The sequence below is a fragment of the Cherax quadricarinatus genome, chromosome 18, assembly GCF_038502225.1.
Source record: "Cherax quadricarinatus isolate ZL_2023a chromosome 18, ASM3850222v1, whole genome shotgun sequence".
Taxonomy (NCBI): Eukaryota; Metazoa; Arthropoda; class Malacostraca; order Decapoda; family Parastacidae; genus Cherax; species Cherax quadricarinatus.
In genome coordinates, this window is record NC_091309.1 from 2,483,309 (window position 1) to 2,510,837 (window position 27,529).

Here is a 27,529-nt window from a genome sequence, read left to right on the forward strand (position 1 = left end):
TTTTCTAGGTCAGCAATTTCACCTGCCTTGAAAGGTGCTGTTAGTGTGCAGCAATATTCCAGCCTAGATAGAACAAGTGACCTGAAGAGTGTCATCATGGGCTTGGCCTCCCTAGTTTTGAAGGTTCTCATTATCCATCCTGTCATTTTTCTAGCAGATGCGATTGACACAATGTTATGGTCCTTGAAGGTGAGATCCTCCGACATGATCACTCCCAGGTCTTTGACGTTGGTGTTTCGCTCTATTTTGTGGCCAGAATTTGTTTTGTACTCTGATGAAGATTTAATTTCCTCGTGTTTACCATATCTGAGTAATTGAAATTTCTCATCGTTGAACTTCATATTGTTTTCTGCAGCCCACTGAAAGATTTGGTTGAAGTCCACCTGGAGCCTTGCAGTGTCTGCAATGGAGGACACTGTCATGCAGATTCGGGTGTCATCTGCAAAGGAAGACACGGTGCTGTGGCTGACATCCTTGTCTATGTCGGATATGAGGATGAGGAACAAGATGGGAGCTAGTACTGTGCCTTGTGGAACAGAGCTTTTCACCGTAGCTGCCTCGGACTTTATTCTGTTGATGACGACACTCTGTGTTCTGTTAGTGAGGAAATTATAGATCCATCGACCGACTTTTCCTGTTATTCCTTCAGCACGCATTTTGTGCGCTATTACGCCATGGTCACACTTGTCGAAGGCTTTTGCAAAGTCTGTATATATTACATCTTCTTTCTTTTTGTCTTCTAGTGCATCTAGGACCTTGTCGTAGTGATCCAATAGTTGAGACAGACAGGAGCGACCTGTTCTAAACCCATGTTGCCCTGGGTTGTGTAACTGATGGGTTTCTAGATGGGTGGTGATCTTGCTTCTTAGGACCCTTTCAAAGATTTTTATGATATGGGATGTTAGTGCTATCGGTCTGTAGTTCTTTGCTGTTGCTTTACTGCCCCCTTTGTGGAGTGGGGCTATGTCTGTTGTTTTTAGTAACTGTGGGACGACCCCCGTGTCCATGCTCCCTCTCCATAGGATGGAAAAGGCTCGTGCTAGGGGCTTCTTGCAGTTCTTGATGAACACGGAGTTCCATGAGTCTGGCCCTGGGGCAGAGTGCATGGGCATGTCATTTATCGCCTGTTCGAAGTCATTTGGCGTCAGGATAACATTGGATAGGCTTGTGTTAACCAAATTTTGTGGCTCTCTCATAAAAAATTCATTTTGATCTTCGACTCTCAGTCTGGCTAGCGGCTTGCTAAAAACTGAGTCATATTGGGACTTGAGTAGCTCACTCATTTCCTTGCTGTCATCTGTGTAGGACCCATCTTGTTTAAGTAGGGGCCCAATACTGGACGTTGTTCTCGACTTTGATTTGGCATAGGAGAAGAAATACTTTGGGTTTCTTTCGATTTCGTTTATGGCTTTTAGTTCTCCCCGCGATTCCTGACTCCTATAAGATTCCTTTAGCTTAAGTTCGATGCTTGCTATTTCTCTGAACAGTGTCTCCCTACGCATTTCAGATATATTGACCTCTTTTAGCCGCTCTGTTATTCTTTTCCATCGCCTGCAAAGGGAGCGCCTGTCTCTTTCTATTTTACATCTACTCCTCCTTTTTCTTAGAGGAATAAGCCTTGTGCATACATCGAGTACCACCAAGTTAATCTGTTCTAGGCATAAGTTGGGGTCTGTGTTGCTTAGTATATCTTCCCAGCTTATATCGGTTAGGACTTGGTTTATTTGGTCCCACTTTATGTTTTTGTTATTGAAGTTGAATTTGGTGAATGCTCCCTCGCGACAAGTCTCATTATGTCGGTCTGGGGCTCCACGCATACATGTCTGAACCTCAATTGTGTTGTGATCTGAGTATATTGTTTTTGATATGGTGACATTACTTATCAGATCATCATTGTTAGTGAAGATGAGGTCTAGTGTATTCTCCAGTCTAGTAGGCTCTATTATTTGCTGGTTTAAATTGAATTTTGTGCAGAGATTTAAAAGCTCGTGTGAGTGTGAGTTTTCATCAGTGCTGCCTCCTGGTGTTATTACTGCAACAATATTATTTGCTATATTCCTCCATTTTAGGTGCCTTAAGTTGAAATCCCCCAGGAGCAAGATGTTGGGTGCAGGAGCTGGAAGATTTTCCAGACAGTGGTCAATTTTTAACAGCTGTTTCTGGAATTACTGGGATGTTGCATCCGGAGGCTTGTAGACTACCACAATGACTAGGTTTTGGTTCTCGACCTTTACTGCTAAAACTTCCACTACATCATTTGAGGCATTAAGCAGTTCTGTGCAAACAAGTGACTCTGCAATGTACAGGCCACCCCCCCCCCTTTTGCCTGTTCACTCTGTCACATCTGTATAGGTTGTAACCTGGGATCCATATTTCGTTGTCCAAGTGATCCTTTATGTGGGTCTCAGTGAAAGCCGCAAACATCGCCTTTGCCTCTGCAAGCAGTCCACGGATGAAAGGTATTTTGTTGTTTGTTGCTGGCTTTAGACCCTGTATATTTGCAAAGAAGAATGTCATCGGACTGGTGGTATTGTTGGTACTGGGGGGGGGATTTTTTTTTCTGGCATTAGTATCTGTATCTGTTGGTTTGGAGTGGAGGCCATCGACTGTGGTTCCACTCCAGGAATGACTGGATTTGGTGTACGATTTCTGCCATTTCCTGCCAGTTTTTTTTTCCTTCCTGGCACTAAAAACCCTCTCCCTCTTGAGTGGCTGTGGCTACCCAGGTTTTCCCATGGCCTGGATGTTTTGTATCTTTTTGTCCCCTTTAGATGGTGTGCCTGGCAATTTAAGTTATAGCACAGTCTTTCCTGTACCAAAGAGGTACACATTTCAGGGTGAAAAAACTTACAGGAAGGGAGTTTGCATTTTCCTGTTGTCATATGGGCATGGCATTTTCTAGGGTGGTCATAGTTGCACGTCCCGTCTGTTTTTCCAGATTTCCCATGTCTGCATATACCAAGTGCATAGCATGTGCACAGGCTTAGTTTCCGTTTGCCTTGGGTTTCTGTGACTGTATTCCCTATTGGTGCATGTTTCCCTGTCTTATTCCTATCCTCCCTAGCACCGACAATGGAGCTCCCACCAGTTGTTTTTGGTAATATATCCTCACTATTGCTATGTGGAGTCCTCTTGTTTGCTATTTCCTGTGGTCTTTCTAGTTTGCAATATTGGTTTTATCTTATCTTTGACTACACTTGTTTCCCCACTGTGGCTCCTGTCCCCTATGAGGTCATTTATATGTATTCCTTCCTGCGTATAATTCCCGACTACATGGACAAAATCTCCAGCTTCACCATTACTGTCTCCCAGGACAGCACCTCCAGCTTCACCATTTCTGTCTCCCAGGACAGCACCTCCAGCTTCACCATTACTGTCTCCCAGGACAGCATTTCCAGCTTCACCATTACTGTCTCCCAGGACAGCACCTCCAGCTTCACCATTACTGTCTCCCAGGGCAGCACCTCCAGCTTCACTATTACTGTCTCCCAGGACAGCACTATCAGCCCCACATTTACTGACTACCAGGACATCACCTCCAGCCTTACAGTTTCTGACTACATTGGCAGTATCGAGGGCAGTACCATTCAGCCCAGACTTTTTATGTTCCCATCTGTTGTAGAAAGCTTCCAGGTTTTCTATGAAAGCAGCTTTGATGTTATCCTCTTTTAATACCCTTGTGATTTTAGTCCATAGATTTATCTCATTTGGGCATACCAAAAAACACTTCCCTGTTTTAATACTGCTTGTAGCTAGTTCTTGGATATCTGCACAAGGGGCGTGACACCATTTTCCACAAAAATGACAATTTATCCATGTGGAAGCCCGTTTGTTTGATTGACTGTTCAGAACATCCACACTTACTACTGTGCAATATATATCTACAGGACCTTAAATTCCAATGTTAACCTTGACCTAAAACACTTTCTTGATAGTTGTGACAGGATTCACAGGCATAACACCAGACACAAACATCTCTATGACATTCTCGGTGTTCGACTAAACCTTTACAAAAATTCAATGTATTTCAAAGGACCTAAAATCTGGAACACCCTACCTGAAAACTCTAGAACTGCAGACACATTCATCACTTTCAAAACTACAGTTAGAAAACATCTTATCTCCCTGATCCACCCCGACAACTAACTACATGATAACCACCTGGTGGTTCACAATTACACTCACTCACCCACTGACTATAAACCCAGAAATACTAATCTTAATCGTAAAATAATAAATCCTAACTAGTCATAAGTTTGCCTATGATACTCCAATATAGACACCTTGTATTGTGCCAAAACAAAAGCATTCACATTGCTAAACTCACAAATTATGATGTAGTCACTTAGCCTTAATACCATAATTTGTAAGGATTTAATGTTAAGAATTAATCTAAGTTTGCTCGAAATGCCTAGCCATGCTAGGTGTCCTAGTGGCACCCTCTGTAATTAGTATTTTATAACATGTAAACCACACAATACCCAAAACCTGTAAACCCCACATTGTAACCCTTATACCTGGAGTTTACCTGGAGAGAGTTTCGGGGGTCAACGCCCCCGCGGCCCGGTCTGTGACCAGGCCTCCTGGTGGATCAGCGCCTGATCAACCAGGCTGTTGCTGCTGGCTGCACGCAAACCAACGTACGAGCCACAGCCCGGCTGATCAGGAACTGACTTTAGGTGCTTGTCCAGTGCCAGCTTGAAGACTGCCAGGGGTCTGTTGGTAATCCCCCTTATGTGTGCTGGGAGGCAGTTGAACAGTCTCGGGCCCCTGACACTTATTGTATGGTCTCTTAACGTGCTAGTGACACCCCTGCTTTTCATTGGGGGGATGGTGCATCGTCTGCCAAGTCTTTTGCTTTCGTAGTGAGTGATTTTCGTGTGCAAGTTCGGTACTAGTCCCTCTAGGATTTTCCAGGTGTATATAATCATGTATCTCTCCCTCCTGCGTTCCAGGGAATACAGGTTTAGAAACCTCAAGCGCTCCCAGTAATTGAGGTGTTTTATCTCCGTTATGCGCGCCGTGAAAGTTCTCTGTACATTTTCTAGGTCGGCAATTTCACCTGCCTTGAAAGGTGCTGTTAGAGTGCAGCAATATTCCAGCCTAGATAGAACAAGTGACCTGAAGAGTGTCATCATGGGCTTGGCCTCCCTAGTTTTGAAGGTTCTCATTATCCATCCTGTCATTTTTCTAGCAGATGCGATTGATACAATGTTATGGTCCTTGAAGGTGAGATCCTCCGACATAATCACTCTCAGATCTTTGACGTTGGTGTTTCGCTCTATTTTGTGGCCAGAATTGAATTGAATTGAATTGAATGTATGATTCTCTATGTTAATCCCTGTGTGAATGTATGATTCCCTATGTTAATCCCTGTGTGAATGTATGATTCCTTATGTTAATCCCTGTGTGAATGTATGATTCCCTATGTTAATCCCTGTGTGAATGTATGATTCCCTCCGTTAATCCCTGTGTGAATGTATGATTCCCTCTTAAACCCTGTGTGAATGTATGATTCCCTCTGTTAATCCCTGTGTGAATGTATGATTCCCTCTGTTAATCCGTGTGAATGTTTGATTCCCTCTGTTAATCCCTGTGTGAATGTATGATTCCCTCTGTTAATCACTGGGTGAATGTATGATTCCCTCTGTTAATCCCTGTGTGAATGTATGATTCCCTCTGTTAATCCGTGTGAATGTTTGATTCCCTCTGTTAATCCCTGTGTGAATGTATGATTCCCTCTGTTAATCACTGGGTGAATGTATGATTCCCTCTGTTAATCCCTGTGTGAATGTATGATCCCCTCTGTAAATCATTGTGTGAATGTATGATTCCCTCTGTTAATCCCTGTGTGAATGTATGATTCCCTCTGTTAATCCCTGTGTGAATGTATGATTCCCTCTGCTAATCCCTGTGTGAATGTATGATTCCCTGTGTTAATCCCTGGGTGAATGTATGATTCCTTCTGTAAATCCCTGGGTGAATGTATGAGTCTCTCTTAATCCCTGTGTGAATGAATGATTCCCTCTGTTAATCCCTGGGTGAATGTATGATTCCCTCTGTTAATCCCTGTGTGAATGTATGATTCCCTCTGTTAATCCCTGTGTGAATGTATGATTCCCTCTGTTAATCCCTGTGTGAATGTATGATTCCCTCTGTTAATCCCTGTGTGAATGTATGATTCCCTCTAAATCATTGTGTGAATGTATGATTTCCTCTGTTAATCCCTGTGTGAATGTATGATTCCCTCTAAATCATTGTGTGAATGTATGATTCCCTCTGTTAATCCCTGGGTGAATGAATGATTCCCTCTGTCAATCCCTGGGTGAATGTATGAGTCTCTCTTAATCCCTGGGTGAATGTATGATTCCCTCTGTTAATCCCTGTGTGAATGTATGATTCCCTCTGTTAATCCCTGGGTGAATGTATGATTCCCTCTGTTAATCCCTGTGTGAATGTATGATTCCCTCTGTTAATCCCTGTGTGAATGTATGATTCCCTCTGTTAATCCCTGTGTGAATGTATGATTCCCTCTGTTAATCCCTGGGTGAATGTATGATTCCCTCTGTTAATCCCTGGGTGAATGAATGATTCCCTCTGTCAATCCCTGGGTGAATGTATGAGTCTCTCTTAATCCCTGGGTGAATGTATGATTCCCTCTGTTAATCCCTGGGTGAATGTATGATTCCCTCTGTTAATCCCTGTGTGAATGTATGATTCCCTCTGTTAATCACTGGGTGAATGTATGATTCCCTCTGTTAATCCCTGTGTGAATGTATGATTCCCTCTGTTAATCCCTGGGTGAATGTATGATTCCCTCTGTTAATCCCTGGGTGAATGTATGATTCCCTCTGTTAATCCCTGTATGAATGTATGATTCCCTCTGTAAATCCCTGTGTGAATGTATGATTCCCTCTGTTAATCCCTGGGTGAATGTATGATTCCCTCTGTTAATCCCTGTGTGAATGTATGATTCCCTCTGTTAATCCCTGGGTGAATGTATGATTCCCTCTGTTAATCTCTCTGTGAATGTATGATTCCCTCTGTTAATCCCTGTGTGAATGTATGATTCCCTCTGTTAATCCCTGTGTGAATGTATGATTCCCTGTGTTAATCTCTGTGTGAATGTATGATTCCCTCTGTTAATCCCTGTGTGAATGTATGATTCCCTCTGTAAATCCCTGTGTGAATGTATGATTCCCTGATTTTGTCCAGGTAGTTGGGAATTTTACACAGGAAGGAATACATATAAATGACCTCATAGGGGACAAGAGCCGTAGTGGGGAAACAAGTGTAGTCAAAGATAAGATAAAACCAATATTGCAAACTAGAAATACCACAGGAAATAGCAAACAAGAGGACTCCACTAGCAATAGTGAGGATATATTACCAAAAACAACTGGTGGGAGCTCCATTGTTGGTGCTAGGGAGGATAGGAATAAGACAGGGAAACATGCACCAACAGGGAATGCAGTCACAGAAACCCAAGGCAAACGGAAACCAAGCCTGTGCACATACTATGCACTTGGTATCTGCAAGCATGGGAAATCTGGAAAAACAGACGGGACGTGCAACTATGACCACCCTAGAAAATGCCGTGCCCATATGACAACAGGAAAATGCAAACTCCCTTCCTGTAAGCTTTTTCACCCTGAAATGTGTACCTCTTCGGTACAGGAAAGACTGTGCTGTAACTTAAATTGCCAGGCACACCATCTAAAGGAGACAAAAAGATACAAAACATCCAGGCCATGGGAAAACCTGGGTAGCCACAGCCACTCAAGAGGGAGAGGTTTTTTAGTGCCAGGAAGGAAAAAAAAACTGGCAGGAAATGGCAGAAATCGTACACCAAATCCAGTCATTCCTGGAGTGGAACCACAGTCGATGGCCTCCACTCCAAACCAACAGATACAGATACTAATGCCGGAAAAAAAATCCCCCCCCCACAGTACCAACAATACCACCAGTCCGATGACATTCTTCTTTGCAAATATACAGGATCTAAAGCCAGCAACAAACAACAAAATACCTTTCATCCATGGACTGCTTGCAGAGGCAAAGGCGATGTTCGCGGCTTTCACTGAGACCCACATAAAGGATCACTTGGACAACGAAATATGGATCCCAGGTTACAACCTATACAGATGTGACAGAGTGAACAGGCAAAAGGGGGGGGGGGGTTGGCCTGTACATTGCAGTCACTTGTTTGCACAGAACTGCTTAATGCCTCAAATGATGTAGTGGAAGTTTTAGCAGTAAAGGTCGAGAACCAAAACCTAGTCATTGTGGTAGTCTACAAGCCTCCAGATGCAACATCCCAGCAATTCCAGGAACAGCTGTTAAAAATTGACCACTGTCTGGAAAATCTTCCAGCTCCTGCACCCAACATCTTGCTCCTGGGGGATTTCAACTTAAGGCACCTAAAATGGAGGAATATAGCAAATAATATTGTTGCAGTAATAACACCAGGAGGTAGCTCTGATGAAAACTCACTCACACGAGCTTTTAAATCTCTGCACAAAATTCAATTTAAACCAGCAAATAATAGAGCCTACTAGACTGGAGAATACACTAGACCTCACCTTCACTAACAATGATGATCTGATAAGAAATGTCACCATATCAAAAACAATATACTCAGATCACAACATAATTGAGGTTCAGACATGTATGCGTGGAGCCCCAGACCGACATAATGAGATTAGTCACGAGGGAGCATTCACCAAATTCAACTTCAATAACAAAAACATAAAGTGGGACTAAGTAAACCAAGTCCTAACCGATATAAGCTGGGAAGATATACTAAGCAACACAGACCCCAACTTATGCCTAGAACAGATTAACTTGGTGGCACTCGATGTATGCACAAGGCTTATTCCTCTAAGAAAAAGGAGGAGTAGATGTAAAATAGAAAGAGACAGGCGCTCCCTTTACAGGCGACGGAAAAGAATAACAGAGCGGCTAAAAGAGGTCAATATATCTGAAATCCGATGTTATCCTGACACCAAATGACTTCGAACAGGCGATAAATGACATGCCCATGCACTCTGCCCCAGGGTCAGACCCATGGAACTCCGTGTTCATCAAGAACTGCAAGAAGTCCCTATCACGAGCCTTTTCCATCCTACGGAGAGGGAGCATGGACACGGGGGTGTCGTCCCACAGTTACTAAAAACAACAGGCATAGCCCCACTCCACAAAGGGGGCAGTAAAGCAACAGCAAAGAACTACAGACCGATAGCACTAACATCCCATATCATAAAAGTCTTTGAAAGGGTCCTAAGAAGCAAGATCACCACCCATCTAGAAACCCATCAGTTACACAACCCAGGGCAACATGGGTTTAGAACAGGTCGCTCCTGTCTGTCTCAATTATTGGATCACTACGACAAGGTCCTAGATGCACTAGAAGACAAAAAGAATGCAGATGTAATATATACAGACTTTGCAAAAGCCTTCGACAAGTGTGACCATGGTGTAATAGCGCACAAAATGCCTGCTATAGGAATAACAGGAAAATTCGGTCGATGGATCTATAAGTTCCTCACTAACAGAACACAGAGAGTAGTCGTCAACAGAGTAAAGTCCGAGGCAGCTACGGTGAAAAGCTCTGTTCCACAAGGCACAGTACTCGCTCCCATCTTGTTCCTCATCCTCATATCCGACATAGACAAGGATGTCAGCCACAGCACCGTGTCTTCCTTTGCAGATGACACCCGAATCTGCATGACAGTGTCCTCCATTGCAGACACTGCAAGGCTCCAGGTGGACATCAACCATATCTTTCAGTGGGCTGCAGAAAACAATATGAAGTTCAACGATGAGAAATTTCAATTACTCAGATATGGTAAACACGAGGAAATTAAATCTTCATCAGAGTACAAAACAAATTCTGGCCACAAAATAGAGCGAAACACCAACGTCAAAGACCTGGGAGTGATCATGTCGGAGGATCTCACCTTCAAGGACCATAACATTGTATCAATCGCATCTGCTAGAAAAATGACAGGATGGATAATGAGAACCTTCAAAACTTGGGAGGCCAAGCCCATGATGATACTCTTCAGGTCACTTGTTCTATCTAGGCTGGAATATTGCTGCACACTAACAGCACCTTTCAAGGCAGGTGAAATTGCCGACCTAGAAAATGTACAGAGAACCTTCACAGCGCGCATAACGGAGATAAAACACCTCAATTACTGGGAGCGCTTGAGGTTCCTAAACCTGTATTCCCTGGAATGCAGGCGGGAAAGATACATGATTATATACACCTGGAAAATCCTAGAGGGACTAGTACCGAACTTGCACACGAAAATCGCTCACTACGAAAGCAAAAGACTTGGCAGACGATGCAACATCCCCCCAATGAAAAGCAGGGGTGTCACTAGCACGTTAAGAGACCATACAATAAGTGTCAGGGGCCCGAGACTGTTCAACTGCCTCCCAGCATACATAAGGGGAATTATCAACAGACCCCTGGCAGCCTTCAAGCTGGCACTGGACAAGCACCTAAAGTCGGTTCCTGACCAGCCGGGCTGTGGCTCGTACGTTGGTTTGCGTGCAGCCAGCAGTAACAGCCTGGTTGATCAGGCTCTGATCCACCAGGAGGCCTGGTCACAGACCGGGCCGCAGGAGCGTTAACCCCCGGAACTCTCTCCAGGTAAACTCCAGGTAATCCCTGTGTGAATGCATGATTCCCTCTGTTAATCCCTGTGTGAATGTATGATTCCCTCTGTTAATCCCTGTGTGAATGTATGATTCCCTCTGTTAATCCCTGTGTGAATGTATGATTCCCTGTGTTAATCCCTGTGTGAATGTATGATTCCCTCTGTTAATCCCTGTGTGAATGTATGATTCCCTGTGTTAATCCCTGTGTGAATGTATGATTCCCTGTGTTAATCCCTGTGTGAATGTATGATTCCCTCTGTTAATCCCTGGGTGAATGTATGATTCCCTCTGTTAATCCCTGTGTGAATGTATGATTCCCTGTCTTAATCCCTGGGTGAATGTATGATTCCCTCTGTTAATCCCTGGGTGAATGTATGATTCCCTCTGTTAATCCCTGTGTGAATGTATGATTCCCTCTGTTAATCCCTGTGTGAATGTATGATTCCCTCTGTTAATCCTAGGGTGAGTGCATGTCAGCGCCACCTGTACTTTAGTGTCGTACCTACAGGCGCCATCCTGTTAGCTCGAAAATTCTCGTTTTTTTTTTTTTCTTCTCTTGGTCATTTATTTACTTCTGGCCCAGGAGGTGGGTCATTTCTTAAAAATATATGCACGCTGAAAGGTGTGTCTTTCAGTGTATGGATACTAAGGGTTTACTATAATCCTTATTGTAGTTATCAAAGTATTATTGACTGGTGTTGAGCAGGTTAGGTGCAGTCCTAATGACCCTTGTGTAGTAGATGGGCTTCAAACCACCCAACCTTCACCTGTCATCTCCCATCCGGCAACTGTAAGTATCTGAGTTTATATAAGCTTTGGTTACTTATTTAATATGTGGTTATATTCTTATATTGACGTCACTTTGGCTTTAGACACCCACCCACAGGATGGGTATGGTGTGACTGCCACCCACAGGATGGGTATGGTGTGACTGCCACCCACAGGATGGGTATGGTGTGACTGCTGCCCACAGGATGGGTATGGTGTGACTGCCACCCACAGGATGGGTATGGTGTGACTGCTGCCCACAGGATGGGTATGGTGTGACTGCTGCCCACAGGATGGGTATGGTGTGACTGCCACCCACAGGATGGGTATGGTGTGACTGCCACCCACAGGATGGGTATGGTGTGACTGCCACCCACAGGATGGGTATGGTGTGACTGCCACCCACAGGATGGGTATGGTGTGACTGCCACCCACAGGATGGGTATGGTGTGACTGCCACCCACAGGATGGGTATGGTGTGACTGCCACCCACAGGATGGGTATGGTGTGACTGCCACACTCAGGATGGGTATGGTGTGACTGCCACCCACAGGATGGGTATGGTGTGACCGCCACACACAGGATGGGTATGGTGTGACTGCTGCCCACAGGATGGGTATGGTGTGACTGCCACCCACAGGATGGGTATGGTGTGACTGCCACCCACAGGATGGGTATGGTGTGACTGTCACACACAGGATGGGTATGGTGTGACTGCCACCCACAGGATGGGTATGGTGTGACCGCCACACACAGGATGGGTATGGTGTGACTGCTGCCCACAGGATGGGTATGGTGTGACTGCCACCCACAGGATGGGTATGGTGTGACTGCCACCCACAGGATGGGTATGGTGTGACTGCCACCCACAGGATGGGTATGGTGTGACTGCCACCCACAGGATGGGTATGGTGTGACTGCCAACCACAGGGTGGGTATGGTGTGACTGCCAACCACAGGGTGGGTATGGTGTGACTGCCACCAACAGGGTGGGTATGGTGTGACTGCCAACCACAGGGTGGGTATGGTGTGACTGCCAACCACAGGGTGGGTATGGTGTGACTGCCAACCACAGGGTGGGTATGGTGTGACTGCCACCAACAGGGTGGGTATGGTGTGACTGCCAACCACAGGGTGGGTATGGTGTGACTGCCAACCACAGGGTGGGTATGGTGTGACTGCCACCAACAGGGTGGGTATGGTGTGACTGCCAACCACAGGGTGGGTATGGTGTGACTGCCAACCACAGGGTGGGTATGGTGTGACTGCCACCAACAGGGTGGGTATGGTGTGACTGCCAACCACAGGGTGGGTATGGTGTGACTGCCACCAACAGGGTGGGTATCGTGTGACTGCCAACCACAAGGTGGGTATGGCGTGACTGCCACCAGCAGGGTGGGTATGGCGTGACTGCCACCAACAGGGTGGGTATGGTGTGACTGCCACCAACAGGGTGGGTATGATGTGACTGCCAACCACAGGGTGGGTATGGTGTGACTGCCAACCACAGGGTGGGTATGGTGTGACTGCCAACCACAGGGTGGGTATGGTGTGACTGCCACCAACAGGGTGGGTATGGTGTGACTGCCACCAACAGGGTGGGTATGGTGTGACTGCCACCAACAGGGTGGGTATGGTGTGACTGCCAACCACAGGGTGGGTATGGTGTGACTGCCAACCACAGGGTGGGTATGGTGTGACTGCCAACCACAGGGTGGGTATGGCGTGACTGCCACCAACAGGGTGGGTATGGCGTGACTGCCACCAACAGGGTGGGTATGGCGTGACTGCCACCAACAGGGTGGGTATGGCGTGACTGCCACCAACAGGGTGGGTATGGCGTGACTGCCACCAACAGGGTGGGTATCGTGTGACTGCCACCAACAGGGTGGGTATCGTGTGACTGCCACCAACAGGGTTGGTATGGTGTGACTGCCAATCACAGGGTGGGTATGGTGTGACTGCCACCAACAGGGTGGGTATGGCGTGACTGCCACCAACAGGGTGGGTATGGTGTGACTGCCAACCACAGTGTGGGTATGGGGTACATAAGGATGTGAAGCTAATTTTGCCCGTAAGAATTAATTTTGCTTGGTTTTCCCGTGGCCTCCAATACCAAACTGGTTGAGTACACAACACACTACAAATAACAAAAAGGCACAATACCGTGACTGGAACAATACACAAATAACCCGCACATAAAAGAGAGAAGCTTACGACGACGTTTCGGTCCGACTTGGACCATTGACAAAGTCACACTGGTTGAGTACATTGGTTAGCGTCTGTTGCTTGTGTTCCTGCACCTCTAGTCATGGCCTGGTCGACCTTATTAAACACTTACAACTATATACAGACACAAGTATGTGGCCAGGGAAGGTTATGTAAGTAAGTGTTGTTATCCGCCACTCAAAATATTTACCCGCCTCGTACTTAACGTATTCTTACTGATAGTTAACACGTTAATTCCAGCTTTTTCGTGTAGCCGATTGAGTGTTAGTCTGATAAACCAACATTATCACTTTACACAAGTATGCATTTTGTAGTCAATATATATGAAGTGAATAATATGCCTTTCACCCTGCATTCAAATGTCACCCATTTCTGTATAAATATTGTATAATAATAATAATAATACTTGCGCTTGATACAATGTTTGTACATAGGTGACATTTCGTTGTACAAGTAGAACCTCATAATTATGCGGAGCATTTTTCGGCTGGTGTACTCGCCTAATTGTCGTGACAGGGGTCGAGACTCAGCTCCTGGCCCCGCCTCTTCACCGACCGCTACTAGCTTCTCTCCTCCCCCTGCTCCATGAACTTTATCATACCTCGTCTTAAAACTATGTATAGTTCCTGCCTCCACTACATCGTGTGTTGAAATAAGCTTGTATTTGTATCTCCATTAAAGTATTTTTGGGTGTACCTGAAGTTTACCTGGAGAGAGTTCCGGGGGTCAACGCCCCCGCGGCCCGGTCTGTGACCAGGCCTCCTGGTGGATCAGAGCCTGATCAACCAGGCTGTTGCTGCTGGCTGCACGCAAACCAACGTACGAGCCACAGCCCGGCTGGTCAGGTACCGACTTTAGGTGCTTGTCCAGTGCCAGCTTGAAGACTGCCAGGGGTCTGTTGGTAATCCCCCTTATGTATGCTGGGAGGCAGTTGAACAGTCTCGGGCCCCTGACACTTATTGTATGGTCTCTTAACGTGCTAGTGACACCCCTGCTTTTCATTGGGGGGATGTTGCATCGTCTGTCAAGTCTTTTGCTTTCGTAGTGAGTGATTTTCGTGTGCAAGTTCGGTACTAGTCCCTCTAGGATTTTCCAGGTGTATATAATCATGTATCTCTCCCGCCTGCGTTCCAGGGAATACAGGTTTAGGAACCTCAAGCGCACCCAGTAATTGAGGTGTTTTATCTCCGTTATGCGCGCCGTGAAGGTTCTCTGTACATTTTCTAGGTCAGCAATTTCACCTGCCTTGAAAGGTGCTGTTAGTGTGCAGCAATATTCCAGCCTAGATAGAACAAGTGACCTGAAGAGTGTCATCACGGGCTTGGCCTCCCTAGTTTTGAAGGTTCTCATTATCCATCCTGTCATTTTTCTAGCAGATGCGATTGATACAATGTTATGGTCCTTGAAGGTGAGATCCTCCGACATGATCATTCCCAGGTCTTTGACGTTGGTGTTTCGCTCTATTTTGTGGCCAGAATTTGTTTTGTACTCTGATGAAGATTTAATTTCCTCGTATTTACCGTATCTGAGTAATTGAAATTTCTCATCGTTGTACGTGTGTACCTTGATCGCATGCATCTTTCCCAGGTGCCAGATCAACCAGGCTGTGATGGATATGTGGGACAGGGGGCCTCCAGGAGCAACAGCCTGGTTGACCAGGCAAGCACCAGACGAGCCTGGCCCATGGCCGGGCTCCGAGAGTAGTGAGACTCGAAAGGCCTGGTGGTCTGGGGTGGCCTGGTGGTCTGGTGGCTAAAGCTCCCGCTTCACACACGGAGGGCCCGGGTTCGATTCCCGGCGGGTGGAAACATTTGACACGTTTCCTTACGCCTGTTGTCCTGTTCACCTAGCAGCAAATAGGTACCTGGGTGTTAGTCGACTGGTGTGGGTCGCATCCTGGGGGACAAGATTAAGGACCCCAATGGAAATAAGTTAGACAGTCCTCGACGCACTGACTTTCTTGGGTTATCCTGGGTGGCTAACCCTCCGGGGTTAAAAATCCGAACGAAATCTTATCTTATCTTATCTTATATTTATGACTGTAGCAGATATCTCATCCTAGACATGCGGACTACAAAACAAAATTCGGGGCATACAAACTGACCTTGGGGTGGATCTTGACCCTGAGTGAGGCACCAGGAAGTCTGGAGGGAAGGAGATGGTTGTCCCTAAGGGTGTAGGAGGCGTGGGCACCGTCCGCCAGATGGTAGAGTACCAGCTTTTTAAGAGCTACATGGTCCTGTAACGTCGTCCTCTTCAGTCCTGCGCACACCATAACAGTTCTCAGATAAAAAGATGATTGTATCTCAGTAAGATACTCATAAATATTTCCTATAAGAGGGACCCCATCCGAGACTGTGGGTCCCCTCAGTTGGCACTACAAGAATCATCCCCAATCTACATATATTTGTTTTCGTTATATATTGTATTATATACAAGGAAGTAAGTAAATTGACTACTGACTTCTGAGGGCCTTGTTGGAGGGAGCGAAGACTGTGTATGGGCCGTAGGAGACAAGGCGGTGGAAGAGGCCAACTCGACGTACTAGTCTGATGTAGGTGGTAGCTCCTGCCCTCCGAGTGACCTGGGCCAGGCTCAGTGCTGTAGACCACATCAGATTGCTCAAACATCTGACACCACACTCGCTGACAACCAGGCTAGTACTAGAACTGTGAGACGCACTGTGAAGAGAGGCTGATAAAACTAAACCTGCCCACTCTGGCTGAGAGAAGGACAAGGTGGGACACGATTACGACATACAAAATTTTAGCATTCATCAATAGATAGGGACAGACTGAGTTAAAACAAACTGAGTTAGTGCAATTACAAGTGAGAGTCTTGTTCTATTTTAAATTTGTATTTTTATATTACTAGTTTATACCTAGTTGTACTTTAGTTCATTCCAGCACAACACATAGACAACATCAACTTCATTATGTGTAGTAGTGACTATACTCTATATGACCAAAATACTCTAGCTATATACTTATCCAAACTTCCCACCACTACAGATATCAGTACTAGAACTCAACACATAACTCAGGATATAAATAACCATAATTTAAACCTAGAAGATGATTGATCACGTTGACCCTGATCTAAACCTCCATAATCTGACACCCAATCAAAACCTATTGGAAAGTAACAGCCTTTATTACACAGCATCACAAGCCAGCACTATCCTAAACAATGCTAAAAGTCTATCAGTACTTAACTACAACATCAGGTCCTTAAGCAAACACTATGATGACCTCCTGGCACTCCTTGAATCACTAAAGACACCCTTCTCCTGCATTATTCTTACTGAGACCTGGCTTAAGCAGGACACAATAGATATCTACCCTCTACCAGGATACACAGCAATTCACAACTGCAGACTAAACCAAGTTGGGGGTGGTATTGCAATCTATTACTCTAACCAATTATCTTGTATTAGCACCACTTGCTTTAGTGATGAATATGGGGAATACATTTTTGCTAATTTTACTGTAAAAAACCTTAAGACACCTATAACAATCGGTGCCATTTACCGGATACCTCGCACAAACATCCCAAATTTCAGTGAGAAATTAAAGTCACTAATAACAAACAGACAAATGAATAAGCACCACCTTCTCTTAGCTGGAGACTTCAACATCAACCTTGGCTTACTAGATGATCAGCCTGTAACTGATTTCATCAACAATATGAACAACACACTTCTCATACCAACAATAACTAAACCAACCAGGCTCACTGAGACAAGTGCAACCATAATAGACCACATATGGACCAATATACTAGCCCCCCTTAAATCAGGGATAATCACAGATAGCACTACAGACCACTACCCTACCTTCCTCCTGACAAACATTAGTAAACCACCACTTGAATACAACAGTCTCATTTAGACTCCATGACGAGGCCTCGATAAGGAAGTTCACAGCTGACCTAGAGATTGTTGACTGGCCTACAGAATTCTCCAAGGCCAATGGTATTGATGACTGGACAGACATTTTTCTTAAATTACTTAGACTATACAACAAACATTGTCCTATAAAAACGAAACAGATCACAAACAAACGGCTTGGTTGCCCATGGCTAACCAGCACCATTCTGAAATCCATTGACAAGAAACACCAATATGAAAAGCAATATAGACAGGGCTTAATACACAAAGATATTCTTAAACACTATTCATCAGTTCTCACCAAAGTAATAAAGAAAGCCAAACAACTATACTACTCCAGTAGATTCACAGACACTAGAGGAGATATAAAAAAGACCTGGAAAAGACTCTCAGATTCTAGGGACCCACAAACTGAAAAAAAACAAGAATATTGTCCTAACTAAACCTAATGAAACACCACTACATCCCACTGACACAGCTAACAAGATAAACGACTTCTTCTCAACCATAGGATCTAATCTCGCCAATAAAATCCCACATACCAATGCCCATGCCGGGGACTACCTAGATGGGAATTTACCAAATTCCTTCTATCTTGCACCAACTGAGCCCTCGGAAGTCACCGAGATTATAAAGTCACTTAAAAACAACTCAGGGAATCTGTGTAATGTCCCACCATTACTGTACAAGCGAGCGGCCCATATCCTTTTGCATGCTATTTCATTAATTTTTAACAAGTCACTAGAAACTAGCACCTTCCCGAAACTACTCAAGATGGCAAGGGTTACACCAATACATAAAGGTGGTGACCCTACAGACTTAAACAACTATAGGCCAATATCAAACTTACCATTGCTATCCAAAATCTTTGAGAAACTCGTGCACAGGAGACTATATTCATTTATAACAGCACAAAACATACTCAACCCCTGCCACTTTAGATTCAGGAAAAATAAAAGCACTAATGATGCAATCATAAAAATGCTAGATCTGCTTTACACAGCATTGGAAAATAAGATATATCCACTAGGATTTTTTATTGACCTAAGAAAAGCTTTTGACACAGTAGACCACGACATCCTACTCCACAAACTTGACCATTACGGTATAAGAGGCCATGCGCTTGCATATTTCAAATCTTACCTTACTAATAGGTATCAGTATGTCACCATTAAAGACACAGCATCAACAACACGGCCACTTGATACTGGAGTTCCGCAGGGAAGTGTCCTTGGTCCCCTGCTCTTCCTCATATACATCAATGATCTTCCAAACGTATCCCAACACCTGAAACCCATTCTCTTTGCTGACGACACGAATTATGTCATCTCTCACCCTAATCTTGCCACCCTCAACACCATTGTTAACGAGGAGCTGATCAAAATATCGACTTGGATGACAGCCAATAAACTTACACTTAACACTGACAAAACCTACTATATTATGTTTGGTAGCAGAGCAGGAGATGCACAAATTAACATTAAGATCGACAACACTCTAATTACCAGACATAATGAGGGCAAATTCCTAGGCCTATACCTTGACAACAACCTGAATTTCAGCACCCATATCCAACACATAACCAAAAAAGTATCCAAAACGGTTGGGATCCTCTCCAAGATACGATACTACGTGCCGCAAAATGCCCTTCTCACACTATACCACTCACTTATTTATCCATACCTCACCTATGCTATTTGTGCTTGAGGATCAACTGCAGCAACACACCTAAAACCAATAATAACCCAACAAAAAGCTGCAGTAAGAATAATCACTAAATCCCATCCCTGGCAACACCCCCCCCCCCACTCTTCATAGATCTAAACTTACTCCCTGTTCAGTACATCCACACTTACTACTGTGCAATCTACATCTACAGGACCTTAAACTCCAATATCAACCTTGACCTAAAACGCTTTCTTGATAGTTGTGACAGAGCCCACAGGCATAACACCAGACACAAACATCTCTACGACATTCCCCGTGTCCGACTAAACCTTTACAAAAATTCAATGTATGTCAAAGGCCCTAAAATCTGGAACACCCTACCTGAGAACTCTAGAACTGCAGACACATTCATCACCTTCAAAACTACCATTAGAAAACATCTTATCTCCCTGATACACCCCATCAACTAACTACACGAATACCACCTGGTGGTTCACACTTACACTCACCCATTTGACCATAAACAGAAATATTAATCTCAATCTTAAAATAATGAATCCTATGACACTCCAATACTGAAACTATGTACTTTGCCAAAACAAAAGCATTCACATTGCTAAACTCACAAACTAGTAGTATTTAGTCACTTAGCCATAATACCAACTTACCTCATAATTTGTAATATTTTAAAATAAAGAATTAAACTAAGTCTGCCCGAAATGCCTAGCCATGCTAGGTGTTCTAGTGGTACACTCTGTAATCATTATTTAACTACATGTAAACCACACAACAACCAAATTCTGTAAATTAAACATTGTAATCTTTATAGAGAATAAACTTTGAATTTTAATTTTAATTTTAATTTGATGGTGCTGATCAAAGTGGTCTAAGAGGTGGGGGCAGGAGCCGAGTCTCTACTCCTCCCCCTCACACAGATACCCTCCCACAACCACACCACTACACATAATGTATACAGTATACACTTGACTACACCCAACACTGACAAACTTTCACGTCTTCCAAATTATTCACTTAAGTGTACTAAGGTCAGCTGACAGCTTATAACATTCACGACAATTACCGTATTCACGGGGCAGTGCTAAACCCGCAGGGTTCATATAGCTCCTAAGGAATGGCGGGGGATCAGGTTTGCTCCAAGGAAGAGAAGATCAGCTCCAGTTTCTTGTATCTAGAGCCTTTCACCAGATTAAATACTTGTATACTTCTCTCCTCGTCTGCGCCCACTCACCTCTACCTCTCACCCCTTCCCCACTCACCTCTACCTCTCACACCTTCCCCACTCACCTCTACCTCTCACCCCTTCCCCATTCACCCCTGCCTTTTTTTTACCCCTTTCCCCACTCACCCCTGCTCCTCTTACCCCCTTCCCCACTGTCACCTTTCTCTCTTACTCCCTTTCCCCCACTCATTCCCCACTCTTCCCCTGCCCGATTCACCCCTTTTCCCTACTCTTCCCCTGCTCCAGTCATCCCCTCACCCATCCCCTGCCCCACTCACCCATGGGGGGTATGAGGACGCGGTCAACGTAGTGGAGGACGCCGTTGGATGTTAGCAGGTCAGGAGTGGTGACAGTAGAGGCGCCCACTCTGAGAGTGAGGGAGTGGTTGCAGGAAACAGTCAGGGATCGTCCTTCCATCGTGGTCACCTCTGCCTTCCTCCTCAGTGCTGTGGAGCACTGCAGCCCCTCCAGCAGGTGCTGGCGGACTAGCGCTGCTCACACCAGGGGGAGAGAACCTGGGGGTTAGTGTAGAACGGGGAAGGATCTGTGAAACTAATGAATCTTTAAACTTCAGGGGCCCCTAATCCCGCAGGGGCCCCTGATCCCGCAGGGACCCCAAAAGCGACTTTAGTCTATCTGCTTAAAAATTTTGGGATTACTGCATGAGAAATGGTTGCGAAGGGGCCCCCCATAATAGTTGAAGCTTCAGGGCCCCAAAAATATAGGTCCGCCACTGTTGCAACAGCTTCCCCACGGGGTCTACACCAGGGTCTACCTCCGGAGTCTACACTTGGGTCTACCCCGGGGTCGACTTTACTATGTTAATAAATGTTAATATCTTGCTAAATATGATATACCTCTGATCACAGAAATTTATATAGTTTGTCAGCTTCACTATGTGCCTCATATCCATGTTTTTATGTGCCTCATATCCATGTTTTTATGTGCCTCATATCCATGTTCTTTATGTGCCTCATATCCATGTTTTTATGTGCCTCATATCCATGTTCTTTATGTGCCTCATATCCATGTTTTTATGTGCCTCATATCCATGTTCTTTATGTGCCTCATATCCATGTTTTTATGTGCCTCATATCAATTTTTTATGCGCCTCATATCCATGTTTTATGTGCCTCATATCCATGTTTTTATGTGCCTCATATCCATGTTTTTATGTGCCTCATATCCATGTTTTTGTGCCTCATATCCATGTTTTTATGTGCCTCATATCCATGTTTTTATGTGCCTCATATCCATGTTTTTGTGCCTCATATCCATGTTTTTATGTGCCTCATATCCATGTTTTTATGTGCCTCATATCCATGTTTTTGTGCCTCATATCCATGTTTTTATGTGCCTCATATCCATGTTTTTGTGCCTCATATCCATGTTTTTATGTGCCTCATATCCATGTTTTTGTGCCTCATATCCATGTTTTTGTGCCTCATATCCATGTTTTTATGTGCCTCATATCCATGTTTTTGTGCCTCATATCCATGTTTTTGTGCCTCATATCCATGTTTTTGTGCCTCATGTCCATACATTTATTATGGGCCTCATATTTTGTACACCTCAAGCTTTTATTATTCACCTGGTTGCAGTTCCTGACATATGACATGTAAACCTAACTGAGGTTTCTCCTACTTGCCCAAACCTTGCAACGTCACACCCTTCCCACATCTCTTAAAAACCTGTCTTATACTTTATGAAACTGGAAAGTACTTGTAGTCACCTACCTTGGAGGGTCGGAAAGTACTTGTTGTAGTCACCTACCTTGGAGGGCCGGAAAGTACTTGTTGTAGTCACCTACCTTGGAGGGCTGGAAAGTACTTGTTGTAGTCACCTACCTTGGAGGGCTGGAAAGTACTTGTTGTAGTCACCTACCTTGGAGGGCTGGAAAGTACTTGTTGTAGTCACCTACCTTGGAGGGCTGGAAAGTACTTGTTGTAGTCACCTACCTTGGAGGGCTGGAAAGTACTTGTTGTAGTCACCTACCTTGGAGGGCTGGAAAGTACTTGTTGTAGTCACCTACCTTGGAGGGCTGGAAAGCACTTGTTGTAGTCACCTACCTTGGAGGGCTGGAAAGCACTTGTTGTAGTCACCTACCTTGGAGGGCTGGAAAGTACTTGGCGTCATAAGTGATGGAGTCCAAAAAGTGTCTTGGTAGACGATTGAAAGCATCATTGGTTGGTGCCAGTACTGTGAGAGGACCAGTGTGGCGCACCAGGCTCACCAACTCTCCCTGATACCACAATAAACATCAAGAACACTGGCAGTCAGCCTACCCAAACATGATTAAAGAATAAAAGATGTATTTTAACTAGGCAAATTCAAGGGACACGCAGGCTAGACACACAGCGAGGACGGCGCCTGAGTTCCCCAGTCTCCTAATATCATGTTTATTTTTCCCCTATCTACCGCGTCCATAATTACTATCATATTTCCTCTTTATCTGTTTCGTAAGGTGAAGTCCAGGATCTTTACTTAATTCACGGTGTAACTTAACGAATGTTTGATGACAGTTGTGTTGTAGAAGTCTGAGTTGAGTTCAGATCTCTACAACACAATTGTTATCAAATATTTGTTGTTATACCTTACCACCCTTTATATACAAAAAAGCGTCACAAGTACTATCACCAATCATTGCAACACTCTTTAACAAATTCATTGAATCCTCCACCTTCCCTACAGTTCTCAAAATAGCAAGGGTCACCCCGATCCATAAAGGAGGAGACCAAACAGAGTTGAATAACTATAGGCCAATATCCAATTTACACCCTCTCTCAAAAATCTTCGAAAAATTAATTCATAAACGAATCTACTCCTACCTCATCTCCCATAACATTCTCAACCCCTGCCAATTTGGATTCAGGCCTAATAAAAATACTAATGATGCTGTTATACACATGCTTGAACATATATACACTGCAATAGAGAAAAAAGAAGTCCCACTGGGGATCTTCATTGACTTACGTAAAGCTTTTGATACAGTTGACCATGACTTGCTCCACGTAAAATTGTCACACTATGGTATTAGAGGGCACTCCCTCAACTACCTCAAGTCTTACCTCAGCAACAGAAGCCAATATGTGTACGCAAATGGGGCAAGCTCTTCCGCACAACCAATTACAGTTGGTGTCCCACAGGGAAGTGTCCTTGGCCCTCTTCTCTTTCTCCTATACATAAATGACCTACCAAATGCTTCGCAATTACTCAAACCCACACTTTTTGCAGATGACACCACATACGTCTTCTCTCACCCGAGCCCAGTCACGCTAGCCAATACTGTAAACACCGAATTACAGAAAATATCTACCTGGATGAGGACTAACAAACTTACACTAAACATTGACAAAACCTACTTCATTCAGTTTGGTAGCAGAGCTACAGATGTACCTCTTAACATAACGATAAACGGATCACCTATCACAAAGCTAACAGAGGGAAAATTCTTAGGAATCCACCTCGATAATAGACTCAAATTTCATACACATATACAACAAATTTCTAAGAAAATTTCCAAGACTGTAGGCATACTATCGAAGATACGGTACTATGTTCCACAGTCAGCCCTCCTGGCCCTATATCACTCTCTTATTTACCCCTATCTCACCCATGGAATTTGTGCATGGGGCTCAACAACAACTAAACATCTCAGACCACTAATTACCCAACAAAAGGCTGCAGTTAGAATAACAAATTCTCACTACAGGCAGCACACTCCACCAATATTCAAAACACTCAACCTACTCACCATACAAAACATTCATACTTATTATTGCACTTATTACATACATAGAACACTTAACTCTGATATTAACCCTCCCCTCAAACATCTCCTTGCCAACCTCAACAGAACACATGACCATAATACAAGGCACAGATCACTCTTTGATGTTCCTCGTGTCCATCTCATGATATGCAAAAACTCAATGCACATAAAAGGCCCTAAAATCTGGAATTCATTACCTGTAAATATAAAAGAAACACTACCTGTTTATAAATTCAAGTCTCTTCTCAAAGTTCACTTACTCAAAACCAAATAAATAATAACTGAACCATATAAATTGTATATCCTAAATGTTTCTCACAATTATATCACACAAATGTTAAACCTAACTTTGTTATTTTTTTTAAATACACTACCTGAATGTACAACAATGCATGCAACCATATGACCTGTCTTTGTAATACTCATTTGTGCTTTATAGTTATCTGTTTACAATAATGTTTTATCACTGATTTCATCATTGCTTAGTTAATCTTAAGTTAATTTTAAGCCAGCCCATAATGCTATGCATATAAGTGGCTTTGGCATGCTGCTCTTACCTGTATTTTTTTTGTACCTCTGTATGTATGCTAAAATTTATAAATAAATAAATAAATAAATACCATGAATTAAGTAAAGATCCTGGACTTCACCTTACCAAACAGATAGAGGAAATGCGATAGTAATTATGTACAAGGTAGATTATAGGGGAAAAATAACATATTAGAGAACAGGGAAACTGACTGTCCAGGGAACACGCTGGCTAGGGGCTTGGGGGGGACTCCGCTACATACTGTCCAGGGAACACGCTGGCTAGGGGCTTGGGGGGGACTCCGCTACATACTGTCCAGGGAACAGGCTGGCTAGGGGCTTGGGGGGACTCCGCTACATACTGTCCAGGGAACACGCTGGCTAGGGGCTTAGGGGGGGGGGACTCCGCTACATACTGTCCAGGGAACACGCTGGCTAGGGGCTGGGGGGGACTCCGCTACATACTGTCCAGGGAACACGCTGGCTAGGGGCTTGGGGGGACTCCGCTACATACTGTCCAGGGAACACGCTGGCTAGGGGCTTGGGGGGACTCCGCTACATACTGTCCAGGGAACACGCTGGCTAGGGGCTCGGGGGGACTCCGCTACATACTGTCCAGGGAACACGCTGGCTAGGGGCTTGGGACTGACTCCGCTACATACTGTCCAGGGAACACGCTGGCTAGGGGCTTGGGGGGACTCCGCTACATACTGTCCAGGGAACACGCTGGCTAGGTGCTTGGGGGGACTCCGCTACATACTGTCCAGGGAACACGCTGGCTAGGGGCTCGGGGGGACTCCGCTACATACTGTCCAGGGAACACGCTGGCTAGGGGCTTGGGGGGACTCCGCTACATACTGTCCAGGGAACACGCTGGCTAGGGGCTCGGGGGGACTCCGCTACATACTGTCCAGGGAACACGCTGGCTAGGGGCTTGGGGGGACTCCGCTACATACTGTCCAGGGAACACGCTGGCTAGGGGCTGGGGGGGACTCAGCTACATACTGTCCAGGGAACACGCTGGCTAGGGGCTTCGGGGGGAATCCGCTACATACTGTCCAGGGAACACGCTGGCTAGGGGCTTGGGGGGACTCCGCTACATACTGTCCAGGGAACACGCTGGCTAGGGGCTCGGGGGGACTCCGCTACATACTGTCCAGGGAACACGCTGGCTAGGGGCTCGGGGGGACTCTGCTACATACTGTCCAGGGAACACGCTGGCTAGGGGCTCGGGGGGACTCTGCTACATACTGTCCAGGGAACACGCTGGCTAGGGGCTCGGGGGGGACTCTGCTACATACTGTCCAGGGAACACGCTGGCTAGGGGCTCGGGGGGACTCTGCTAGATACTGTCCAGGGAACACGCTGGCTAGGGGCTCGGGGGGAATCCGCTACATACTGGGGGGACTTGGGGGGGGACTCGCTACATACTGTCCAGGGAACACGCTGGCTAGGGGCTCGGGGGGACTCCGCTACATACTGTCCAGGGAACACGCTGGCTAGGGGCTCGGGGGGACTCCGCTACATACTGTCCAGGGAACACGCTGGCTAGGGGCTACTGGGGGGGACTCTGCTACATACTGTCCAGGGAACACGCTGGCTAGGGGCTCGGGGGGACTCCGCTACATACTGTCCAGGGAACACGCTGGCTAGGGGCTCGGGGGGACTCTGCTACATACTGTCCAGGGAACACGCTGGCTAGGGGCTTGGGGGGGACTCTGCTACATACTGTCCAGGGAACACGCTGGCTAGGGGCTCGGGGGGGAGACTGCTACATACTGTCCAGGGAACACGCTGGCTAGGGGCTCGGGGGGACTCCGCTACATACTGTCCAGGGAACACGCTGGCTAGGGGCTCGGGGGGACTCCGCTACATACTGTCCAGGGAACACGCTGGCTAGGGGCTCGGGGGGACTCCGCTACATACTGTCCACTGAACACGCTGGCTAGGGGCTCGGGGGGACTCTGCTACATACTGTCCAGGGAACATGCTGGCTAGGGGCTCGGGGGGCCTCCGCTACATACTGTCCAGGGACCACGCTGGCTAGGGGCTCAGGGGGGGGACTCCGCTACATACTGTCCAGGGAACACGCTGGCTAGGGGCTTGGGGGGGACTCCGCTACATACTGTCCAGGGAACATGCTGGCTAGGGGCTCGGGGGGACTCCGCTACATACGGGCCAGGGAACACGCTGGCTAGGGGCTCGGGGGGGACTCCGCTACATACTGTCCAGGGAACACGCTGGCTAGGGGCTCGGGGGGACTCCGCTACATACTGTCCAGGGAACACGCTGGCTAGGGGCTGGGGGGGGACTCCGCTACATACTGTCCAGGGAACACGCTGGCTAGGGGCCCGGGGGGACTTCGCTACATACTGTTCAGGGAACACGCTGGCTAGGGGCTCGGGGGACTCCGCTACATACTGTACAGGGAACACGCTGGCTAGGGGCTCGGTGGGACTCCGCTACATACTGTCCAGGGAACACGCTGGCTAGGGGCTCGGGGGGACTCCGCTACATACTGTTCAGGGAACACGCTGGCTAGGGGCTCGGGGGGACTCCGCTACATACTGTCCAGGGAACACGCTGGCTAGGGGCTTGGGGGGACTCCGCTACATACTGTCCAGGGAACACGCTGGCTAGGGGCTTGGGGGGGACTCCGCTACATACTGTCCAGGGAACACGCTGGCTAGGGGCTTGGGGGGACTCCGCTACATACTGTCCAGGGAACACGCTGGCTAGGGGCTTGGGGGGGACTCCGCTACATACT

At 45.9% G+C, this 27,529-nt stretch overlaps 1 protein-coding gene across 2 annotated transcripts in view; it reads right to left on the minus strand.

Annotated features, from left to right (window-relative positions):
• LOC128689334 (periostin) overlaps window positions 1-27,529 on the minus strand; it is a 67,180-nt gene that overhangs the window by 7,765 nt on the left and 31,886 nt on the right. For both annotated transcript variants that reach the window (XM_070086073.1, XM_070086074.1), the window contains 4 exons: window positions 22,569-22,704; window positions 20,741-20,953; window positions 16,129-16,266; window positions 15,770-15,927 (listed from right to left, as the gene is read on the minus strand). In XM_070086073.1, the coding sequence (XP_069942174.1) occupies window positions 15,770-15,927; window positions 16,129-16,266; window positions 20,741-20,953; window positions 22,569-22,704 (645 nt within the window). The remainder of the gene's footprint in view (window positions 1-15,769; window positions 15,928-16,128; window positions 16,267-20,740; window positions 20,954-22,568; window positions 22,705-27,529) is intronic.